A 10887-nucleotide genomic window follows, 5' to 3' on the forward strand; every position below is an offset into this window, starting at 1 on the left:
CCTGCCGGAAGCCGCAGGGAAACTGAGGCAGGAAGGAGTGGCCTCCGCAGGGCTGGGGTCTGGGTGGGCCCAGAGCCCTTGACCCGGCGCACCTCCTGCTGCCTGTTGCTTCCCGCTTCCCACCTGCCACCCGCCCCCACGCCTCCAGCGTCAGTTTGTCTCGGAGGTGGGAGAGCTGAGTCAGTGGCCCTGAGCTTGAACCTGTGCCCTGGGGAGCCCTCAGCGAATCGCTTGTTAGCGCCGGGCGTCGGGGTGCTCTGCCCCCCGGTGGGCGGCCGTGGGCTGGAGGAGGCCGGCCCAGCTGGGCCCCCGAGCTGTCCCTCGCCTGCTGTGTCACCCCCCGGGTGCCCGGCTCGACCGGTGCTGGCGTCCCGCCCGTCGCCGGGGGCTCTGCTTGCACCCAGCACGGCCAGCTGCCGAGCCGCCTCGACTCCGGACCCGCTTGAGTCAGCAGAAACCGCCCCGGCTCTGGCAGGATCAAAATATCTCCTTCCTTTTCCAGTACTTGAGGGTTTTTCCGCCTTCGAGGGGAAAAACAAAACAACACCGAAAGAAAAGAGAGAGAGAGAGAAAAGGAACAAGAACTGCCGTGTCTGCAGCCACGCCGAATGTGGTTTTTCTGAGGCCTCTTTCCCGAGAGCTGGGGGGGCCGGGGGGTCGGGTCTTCTCACACATTGCTGTCCCGTCCAGGGTGGGGTGTGCTTGTGATAGACGTGCCTCTGTGTGTGCACGTGTGTATGTGTGCGCGTGAGTGTGCAGTGGAGAGGGTGTGTGTGAGTGTTGGGGTGTTGCAGGGAGGTGAGTGAATGCTCAGAAGGGCTGGGTGCCGAGCCCCAGGCTAGCGTCGGGGCCCCCTCGGAAGGGTTGGGCCGGCATAGGGGTCCCCACGGAAGGGGATCCAGCCCCGGGCCAGCGTCGGGGTCCCCTCAGAGGGCCGCTCGGGCCCTCAGGCTGGGCTCGTCGGGGTCCCTCGGAAGGCGGATCCCAGCCGGGCCTGTGGGGTCCCTCGGAGGGCTGGCCTACGTCGGGGTCCCCTCAGAAGGGCTGGATCCCCAGCCCCTGGCCTGCATCGGGGTCCCCTCGGAAGGGCTGGCCCCGACGGCGGCATGGGTCCCTCGAGGGCGGTCCCCGGGGGCATCCCCCTCGGCAAGGGGCTGGCATAGCTCCCCAGGGGGTCAGCCCGGGCCGCGTCGGGCCCTTGGAGGCTGGGCCGCGGGGTCCCCTGAGGGCTGGATCCCAGCCTGGCTGTTGGGTCCCCGGAGCCTCGTCCCCAGAGGCTGGTCCCCACCCGGCCTGAGGGGTCCCCTCGAAGGGTGGGCCTCGGGGCCCCTCGAAGGCTGGATCCCAGCCCCGGCTGCACGGGGTCCCGAGGGTGGGCCCGAGCCCGGGCTGGGTCCCCTCGAAGGCTGATCCCCGGGTCTGCATCGGGGTCCCCTCGGAAGGGTTGGGCTGGCATAAGGCTCCCCCCAGAAGGGGATCCAGCCCCGGGCCGGCGTCGGGGTCCCCTTGGAAGGGCTGGGCCGGCGTCGGGGTCCCCATGGGCTCACGTGTCTCCCTTGGTCCTGCAGCAGAACTGGAGTTCGTTGAGATCACCATCATCGTGGTGGTGGTGATGGTGATGGTGGTGGTGATCACGTGCCTGCTGAGCCACTACAAGCTGTCTGCGCGCTCCTTCATCGGCCGGCACGGCCAGGGCAGGAGGAGAGAAGACGCCCTCTCCTCGGTAAGCATCTGGCGTCCCGCCTCGGGGTGCGCTCACAGGAACGGGAGGGAGGCAGTCGGCGGCCACAGGGGACACTGCTGGGCAGGCGATGGAGGAGGGTGTTCGGGGTACAGGCCGAGGCCGGACAGGACGGGCTGGTGGGGAAGGCGCCCGCGGTCCTGCTGCCGTAGCCCAGACGGAAGGGAGGCGGCCCTTCCCTCTCTTCTATACCCTGCAGGCGTCTGGGCCGGGGGCTCCGTGTCTTGGGGACAACAGGTCACCCTGGAAAGGGCCTTCCCAGCTCCACTGGTCCTGGCCGTGCGCCCTCGGACCAGTCCCGATTGCTGAAATGGGGCTGCTGTTTACCGTGAGCGGGGCTCACGCCGCTCCGCAGAGGAGTCGGGGCTCAGCGCCGAATCACGGCTGGGGCGCCGCTGGCCAGGACGGCCCAGACACTCCCGTCCACTCCATCACCCACCCACCCATTCATGCATTCACTGCACAGACGCCTACGGAGCAGAGGGCCTAGAACCTCCCAGACACTGGCCCGGGGCGGGGGGGGGGGCGGGGGAGGGAATGGCTGTGGACAAGCCCCCTGTGGTTGCTGCCTGGTGGCTGGATCCACACAGACAGGGACACCTAAATCAGATGATACTGAGGGGCGCTCGGAAGGAAGCCAGAGTGACTGTCCCCGAGGATCCCAGCGTGGTGTGTTTGGCCAGGAGAGTCAGGACGAGCCTCTTAGGCCGAGCTCTGAAGGAGGAGAGTGACGATGGTCCCGGAAGGCGAGGACGAACGCTGTTCTGGAGGGGTCCCGGCCGTTCACAGAATACGGCGTTTTGACGTGACGTTAGGATTACGAGCGTCCCGGGGCATTCTGGAAGCCCCACCAGTATCCCTTCGACTCCACAACGTGGGGGGGCCCTGCGGGCCCGGAACTTGGCCCTTCTGCGGCTCTGAGCGTCCAGGGCCGCCTGGCCCCCTGCACCTGCGGGGCTCAACTGCGCCCTGCCCGCTGGCCGCTCTTCAGCAGGTGGGCCGCAGGGGCTGCCGGGTTCATCCCCAAGTATGTCTGTCCCCGTGAGTGCGATGTGTGATTTCACAACCTGGGCAGGAGCGGGCGGCCAGGCCTGATGGACAGGCTGGGATTTGCAGGGAGAAGGTGGCACGTGGGTGGCCCGGGGCTATGCGCCCGAGCACGTCTCTGAGCCCGTGAGGACAGCCATGGAACAACCCGGCCTCCCGGTTCTGGGGGGCGCCTGCGGTTGGCGGTGGGGCTGAGCCAGGGGTGGCTGGCAGGCCTGTCCCCGGCAGGGTCAGGCATCTCCTCCTGCATCCGGCTGCCGCCGCAGCACGTCCACAGGTAGCCAGGGCAAGGAGATCCACCCCCTTGGTCCCTCTGACGGGAACACCGCGCGCCCCAGACGTGAGGCTCGGCGTGTCCGGTGGGGGGGGGGGGGGCACCCGGGCTGCTGCTCTGAAGGAATCCTCTGCGGCTAAGGCCCGGGCTCACCTGTGTCTGTTTGCTGTGACTGTTGCCCGAGTGACGGCGTTGCCAGCTGCACTGTGGCGAGCACGCACCTGCCTCCCCTGTGCCCGGTGCTTTCCCGCCCGCAGCAGCCTGGAAACCCCACTCCGTGGGGGGGAACCTGGGGCCTGCAGAGGTGGGAGCATTTGCCTGAAGCCTCTCAGCCTGTAAGTGGCAGTTTGAAGAACCCAGGCCCGTTTGTCCTCCCTCAGATGCTGGGGCAAGGGAGGGCACTTGGAGCAAACGAGAAGGCACTAGCTGGGGGGGGGGGGGGTTGCCCAGGGTGGGCCACCTGGGCCCCTCTGAGCCTCAGCCTCCCTCAGACGGGTGGAGCTAGCCTTTCTGCAGCCTGCCCCATAGGTACAGTCACGGGGAGGATGACGTTTGCCCAGAGAGCTGGGGAAATGACACAGGTTCCGGTGGGAGGGATCCCTGCTGCCACCGGGGGCGGGGAGACCGCCCTGTGGGTAGCACCTGGGACTTTGTGCCCAGACAGAGGTGAAGATTCAGGCCCCGGTTCCTGGACACCCGAAGCCAAAGGAGAGTCGCCACCCCCATCTCCCCAGCCGCCTGCATGGACCCCTGGGGCTGCCTGGCGGGGTAAACACAGAGCTTCGTTAGGCCTGAACTGAGTGTGGCAGCTCCCTTGGGGACCCCCCGCCAGACAGGGCGAGTCAGAGGAGTCTCAGGGCCCCGTGACCTCCCACAGGGGCCCAAACCTGGCCACTGTCAGCCTGGGGCTGGCCCTGCCCCTGGCATGGCTGTCCTGCCTCGGGTCCTTTTCAGGGTGAGCCCGTTTCATTCGCTTGAATGAGGCCCACATTTAGGTAAGCCTGTGGCCCCAGAATGTCACTTCCTTGTCTGGTGCTGCTCCCAGGCAAGCCAGGGTCTAGCGCATAATGGTAACAACAGTGATGATCCAGCCACCACGGTGGCACCGACTGTGGGTCTGAAGGGTCTTGCGCTGGGGTTGGCAGGTGAGGGGAATGTTACCTGTGAAGGCAGGTACCGTCCCACCCGGGCGCATTTGAGCAGGTGGACAGGTGCAGCCAGGCCCCACCCAGGAAGCGTCCTGTTTTCATTTCTGAGCTGCTCCCGGGTCTCTGAACTTTGCTTTCAGACACCACTTTGGACAAACATTCCCCGCTTTGAATTCCTCTCCTTGGCGGCCTTCATTGTTCCCGCAAAGTTTATGTAACTTGAGCAGCGATGGTCACTTCACCCGTAGCCCCCACCCCCGGAAGACGGTTTGTGCACGGGGCCCGCTCAGCGTGGGGCAGGGATGCATTCAGACTAGGGCTCAGCCAGGGCTTTGGATGGGGCAACCCTTTGTTCTCTTTGTCCCCAGATCAGCCCTGGCGTGGGTCTCCTGCCTCCCACATGGCTTCTGTGGGCACAAGGCTTCTGATCGGGGCCAGTGCAGCCAGCTGGACATTCGATCACTATACAAATGGGCCAGGCTGCTAGAGGGGCTGAGTTGCTATGGGAGCCAGGGAGGCAGTGGAGCGGGGGGAAGGGGGTGGTGGGTGGTTCCTGGGAGGCTCCCTGGAGGAGGAAATGACTCCGAGGTGCACAAGCTGGAGGCAGTCAGGTGATGAGGCTGGTGGGTGATTTGGGAGTCTGTGGTGGGGCTCCTGGGGCAGCGACAGGTATTGTCTTAAGCTTCCTGGGTGGTGCCACCGTGCAGCCCGGTAGATACTCCCTGTGCTAGGGCTGGGAGTCGGGGGAGTGGTGGGCAGAGGTCCTGGGCGGCCACGTCATGCAGCGCCTGGGACAGAGGGACTCGTAGGAGGGTTTTAGGCAGGAGTTTATCTGGGTCACATTTCATCCTTGGCTGCGTGCATCACGCCCCGGGACTCCTGACCCTACTGAGGAGCAGGTAGATGTCCCCATCTGCTTCCTGGCACCTATGGACTGTGCCAGTGGCCCGACGGGGGGCTGCGGAGCCTGCCAGGACCAGCCTGAGCCCGGGTGGCTCTGGAGGCAGGCAGGTCAGGGTTTGGATCTTAGCACTGCCTTTCACCAGCGAGGCCTACTCAGCCTGCCTTGTAGGTTTGTCGGGAGAAATGAGATAGATAGTGCTTTATTTATTTATTTTTGAGAGACCGTGGTGGCGGCGGGGGGGGGGGGGGGGGGGGTTGCGGGCAGAGAGATAGGGAGACAGAATCCCAAGCAGGCTCCGCACTGACAGTTGGATGCGGGGCTTGAACTCACGAACTGTGAGGTCAGGACCGGAGCCAAAATTGAGTTGGATGCTTAACTGACCGAGCCGCCCAGGTGCCCAGGAGAGTGCTTAGTGCGGTTTCTGCCACCAAGGCAGTGACTGATACGTTACTGATATCAGTAACAAAACGGCCTTCGGTGACCACATGAAGGGGCAAGGTCGTGTGTCTGCTTGCATCCTAACACCTGGAACATACTAGAGAGAGAGAGACTCCAATGAGTCTGTGTGCGGGCTGAGTGCTTTCCTGGTGGGACGGTTTTGAGAGCCATAGAGCCCCCTAGTGGCCATGTCGGTAACTGCAAGCCTCGGCCTACCCGCCCCCTCCAATTCCTGCTCCAGCCCCAGCCGGTGGGTGAGAATGTCTTAGGTGGGACCCCTCGGAAAAACGTGCCCCCAAGGAAACTTTTGGGGTGATAATGTTATTTCGATGGTAGTGATGGGTCTCTGGTATATATACATGCCAAAACTTAACCAAATTGTATACCCTGGATATGCGCAGTTAATATTATCTATCCGTTACACCTACAGAAAGCTGTAAAATTCTGACAAGACATCCCTCCCCCTGCCCCCAGGCTCAGGGCTGTCTAGCATCATGTGACCAGCATTGGCTGGGTTTGCCTCCTGGTACGGGGTCCCCGTTCCCTGACCCTTGGGTCTCTTCCCCCAGACCTGAAACCGCACGTGGCCAGCTGTCCCCCACTCCCATGCAGCCTGTCCACGGGTCGGGGGGGGCGGCCACGGGCCCGTGTGCAGAGGCTGCGGGCTTCGTGAGGTGGCACTTACCCCTTTGGCAAGAGGCGGTGCCTCGTTCCACCGTTGCTGACCGACCGGATCACGATTTGGTGACAGAGCAGCTCCGTGAGTGCAAGCGATGGAGGGGCAGAGAGAGAGGGAGACATGGAATCGGAAGCAGGCCCCGGGCTCTGAGCTCTTGAGACAGGGGTGTTCGAGAAAGTCTGCAAACCTGACCACGCAGTGGGGCGGCCAGTGCCAAGGCCCGTGGGTGCATGCGCTTTGCGCTAGATGGTGGGTGGGCGTGGCCCCCAGCACTTCCATATTCTCGCTCAGGGCCACAGGCACTCCAAGCATATTCCACCCGTGGAAAGTTCCAGAAGTTAAGTAACTTGCCGAGGTCACCCTGCAAGCAAGTGGTGGTCGAGGCCAGGAGGGCTGGATGAGGCCCGCTTCCTTACCAGCCATTTCACAAGAGAACTTGGGTTCGTGCTAAGGTGCCTGGGAAAAGCTGCTGGAGAGTTCTGAGAAGGAGGGGCCCGCCAATTAGATGTAGGTTTTGGAAAGCGTGAGCGTGGAGGGTGAATTTTCGGGGGACAGCCGGGGGAAGGCGGGTGGCCGCGAGGCTTGCAGTTACCCACGTGGCCACGAGGGGGCTCTACGGCTCTCAAAACTGTCCCACCCGGAAAGCCTTCAGCCCGCGCAGACTCATTGGAGTCTCTAGTATGTTCCAGGTGTTTGGGTGCAAGCGGACATGCGACCTCGCCGCTTCACGTGGTCACCGAAGGCCGTTTGGTTGCTGCCAGAACCGCCCAGGGCCCAGGGTGCGGATGGGGAGCCGTGGCCGGGTGCTGCATCTGATGGCACATGCAAGATCGCAGGGTCAAAGCCAGTCGGCCCCTTTGCTCTCTCCCCTCTGTTCATCCTGCTGACCCCGCCCCTCTCCTCCCCGCACAGGAAGGATGCCTCTGGCCCTCGGAGAGCACCGTGTCGGGCAACGGAATCCCAGAGGTGAGACCCTGTGCTGCCTCCCGCCCCCTCCCTGCCTGTCCCCCAAGGCTGCTGTTGTGGACGCCTGAAGGCCATCCTCCCAGCAGGTCCCCCTTTCCAAGCCAGGGGCGCCTCCCTTGGCCCGAACGGCGTGGCCGCTGGCCCACACCTCTGCCCTTTTCCAAAGAGTCGTCGTCCGCGGTTGCTGGGATCACCCAAGCCGCGACGTAACGCTCTACCCGCAGGGAGTGGCCCACAGCATCTGCAACACGCGCGGACAAAAGTTGCCCCGATTTCAGCCCTGGGATGATGCTCCCAGCCCGGGGGGGCCCCCCCGGCGTCAGCGCGCGGCCGGACTCCGCGCGCTGGGCGCCGCCACCTGCCGTCCTGTCCCCCGGAGAGCAGGGCCCCGCAGGGACCCTCACTCCGCTCCGCCCCCCCCCCTTGCTCCCTCCAGCCGCAGGTCTATGCTCCTCCGAGGCCCACCGACCGCCTGGCCGTGCCCCCCTTCACCCAGCGGGACCGCTGCCTCCGCTTCCAGCCCACCTACCCGTACCTGCAGCACGAGATCGACCTGCCGCCCACCATCTCGCTGTCGGACGGGGAGGAGCCCCCGCCCTACCAGGGCCCCTGCACCCTCCAGCTGCGAGACCCCGAGCAGCAGCTGGAGCTGAACCGGGAGTCCGTGCGCGCGCCCCCGAACAGAACCATCTTCGACAGCGACCTGATGGACAGTGCCATGTTGGGCGGCCCCTGCCCCCCCAGCAGTAACTCGGGCATCAGCGCCACGTGCTACGGGGGCGGCGGGCGCATGGAGGGGCCGCCCCCCACCTACAGCGAGGTCATCGGGCACTACCCCGGGTCCCCCTCGTTCCAGCACCAGCAGAGCAGCGGGCCGCCCTCCTTGCTGGAGGGGACCCGGCTCCCCCACGCACACCTCGCCCCCCTGGAGAGCTCACCCGCCTGGAGCAAAGAGAAAGATAAACAGAAAGGACACCCTCTCTAGGAATCCCGGGGCCGGGGCCGGGCAGCAGTGAGTATAGGAAAAAAAGAAAAAACAGAAAGGCAAAACACTCCGCACTTCCGAAACCAGAAGACAGAGGAGGACCGGGCGGCACCCAGAAAATGTGGCGCGTATCCATCCTTCCCCCCTCTCTCTGTGTATAAATATTTACATGTTCTGTCTGGTCTGAATGCACAAGCTAAGAAAGCTTGCAAAAACAAAACAAAACAAAACAAACAAAAAAAAAAACCACGTTTCTTTGTCGAGCTGTGTCTTGAAGGCAAAAGAGAAAAAAGAAAAAAAAAACCTACCCTAGTCTTTTCTGTTCCTAGTTGAGCTGCGTGCGTGAATGCTTATTTCCTTTCGTTTGTTTATGATGATTTCACTTAACTTTAAAGACCTATTTGCACAAAACCTTTGTTTAAAGATCTGCAATATTATATATATAAATATATATAAAATAAGAGAAGTATTGTGAGGGCAGGAGTATTTTTGTATTAGAAGAGGCCTATTAAAAAAAAAAAGTTGTTTTCTGAACTAGAAGAGAAAAAAAAAAGGCAATTTTTGAGTGCCAGGTCAGAAAGCGTGTATTACCTTGTAAAGAAGAAGAAGAAGAAAAAAAAACCACAAAGCAGGGGTTTAGAGTTATTTATATAAATGTTGAGCTTTTGCACTATTTTTTAATATAACTATGTCAGTGCTTGTTTGATGGAAACTTCTATCGTGTCTGTCGAGACTTTTAAGGGAGAAGCTGCGGAGTTTGGCAGCGGCCGTCTGGCAGAGGGCGGGCTCTGCACGGAGTTGGGGGAGGCTTCCGGAGGGGGCGCTCTTCCTGCGTAAGTGGAAGCTTCTGTCTAGCGATCGGTTGTTACCGCCTCATACATTCCCCACCGGAGGAGACGCATTTCCCCCTCTGGGCCGGCACAGCCTTTGGATGGCAGACGAGATGGGGAAATCGGTCACCCGGTGCCAGGGTGGTGGCTTTGCCTTGCCCCAGATGAAAATAAACTGTTCCTGAAGGATCTTAGTTTTTCCTCCTGTTTTTTAAGCATGAGCCCCCTCCCCCTCCCCCCAGGAAGGGGCTGAGGCGCCCCCTTTGCCGCCGCTGCCGCCCCCGGAGCACGTTGCCGGGACCCGCCGGAGAGGTTGGGGTGGCTGCTTTCCGTGCGGACGATCCGACGGGTCCAGGACTTCTCAGCTGAGGTTGGCGGAGGCCACCGGCAGATTGGAAAGGCCCCCGAGGAATTCGACCTCATCCCTGGCTTTCTCACCGAACAGGCCAACAAACGGGACACCAGAGAGAAAAAGTGACACGCGCAGGTGTCTCCCAGGACACGACAGAGGGTTAACGCGAAGAGAAACCGCACCGACAACGGGGAAACCGGCGTAAACCTGTGCTTTATGTTTTCAAATCAGAATTGAATTCTTTACCTCCTCTCCCACACGTCCATTCCTCCCCCCGTGGAAACAGTCGTGTTCGGCGTGTTCGTGTGTCTGTGTTTTCCCAGCGTCTGTATCAGATACGAGTGTCGTTTGCCAGGATTTTGCCGAGTCGATTTCGGGTTGGCGGGATCCCTTGGTGGCCTGTGCAGGCGAGGGCGCGTGAGTGGGCACACGTGTGTGACAGTGGCAGGCCGGCCAGCGGTGGGGGGGGGGGGGGCGCCCCTTGGGATCTACTGGTTCACATTCCAGGGGGGGGGTGGCCCCGACCCCCCCCCCCCCCCGTCCCTTCCTCCCCGAGCTGTCTTTTCCTTCTGGAAGAATGCTGTCAGACTAACGCGAGAGAAGGCATATGGGCAATAACTTGTTTCTAAGCAACTTTTTTATTACTTAAACACCTGAGAACAGTTTTGAAGTTCTGACCATTTGAACTCTATTTATATACACATTTTAAGAGCGTGGTGACCAACAGATAAACGCGGACTCTGGGCGTTCGCTGCTGACCAGTCTGGCAGAAGGTTCTTGTACTTTGACAATAAAAAGCTGCCTCTCCGTGGGGTCCTCCGCCTAAACTTCGCTCCTCTCTCAGAGAGGATGCTTTTCGCAAGTCGTGCTGAGAACTCGGTGTCATTGGTCCTAAAAGGTACAGGGACACGTTTATAGATTTAAAAAAACAACAACAACAAAACAAAACAAAAATTTTTTAAGCTGTATCTTTCCTTTCCGTGAAGAGTCAGTCTCCCTAGTGCCTTACTGAGGAAGCAGTGTCCTCTCGTCACCGGTTGGGGGGCATCCCTGGGCAGTGTCTCCGTCACCCCCCCCCCCCCCCCCCCCCGGGGACTGCACTTTCCACTCGAGGCCTGCGGCTGCTTCTCTCGAACACCCCCATAGCCCTCTCGGTGCCCGGTCCCGCCCGCCCTCCACCGTGGAGGCGCCTGGCCCAGCCAGGCGACCCCCTCCTGCCCCTCCTTCTTGTCACCTACTGGGTCCAGTCCTGTGCCAACTCCCGGGCGGGTTGTGAGCCCGGACGCCGACCTCGTCTGCCTGGGCAACGTCGGGCCCAGGCATGGCCTGGGTCTCGGCGTGGATCCTGTTGCCTGGCAGTGTGGTCTGTGTGGGAGGAAGCAGGAGGGTGGGCTCCTGACCTCAGCGGGCTTGAGGGCAGAGCGCGTCTCCGCGATCACATCCCAGGACCGCTGGGCCGCAGGGCCCCGGGGTTTCGTGCCCAGCACAGGCCCCTTGCAGAGGCTCCCGGCAGAGAGGCCGGG

General features: G+C 62.0%; 1 protein-coding gene across 2 annotated transcripts in view; it reads left to right on the forward strand.

Moving 5' to 3' along the window:
• Positions 1 to 9442, forward strand: part of PMEPA1 (prostate transmembrane protein, androgen induced 1) — a 53810-nt gene extending 44368 nt beyond the window's left edge. Inside the window, exons 2-4 of one of the 2 annotated variants that reach the window (XM_027046808.2) lie at positions 1572 to 1723; positions 7144 to 7197; positions 7634 to 9442. In XM_027046808.2, coding sequence (XP_026902609.1) covers positions 1572 to 1723; positions 7144 to 7197; positions 7634 to 8182 — 755 coding nt within the window. In that variant the 3' untranslated portion in view covers positions 8183 to 9442. Of the gene's footprint in view, positions 1 to 1568; positions 1724 to 7143; positions 7198 to 7633 lie in introns of both variants that reach the window. The other variant, XM_027046807.2, reaches the window with a different exon arrangement.
• The last annotated feature ends 1445 nt before the right edge of the window (positions 9443 to 10887 follow it).

The sequence above is a fragment of the Acinonyx jubatus genome, chromosome A3 (assembly GCF_027475565.1).
Source record: "Acinonyx jubatus isolate Ajub_Pintada_27869175 chromosome A3, VMU_Ajub_asm_v1.0, whole genome shotgun sequence".
NCBI lineage: Eukaryota > Metazoa > Chordata > Mammalia > Carnivora > Felidae > Acinonyx > Acinonyx jubatus.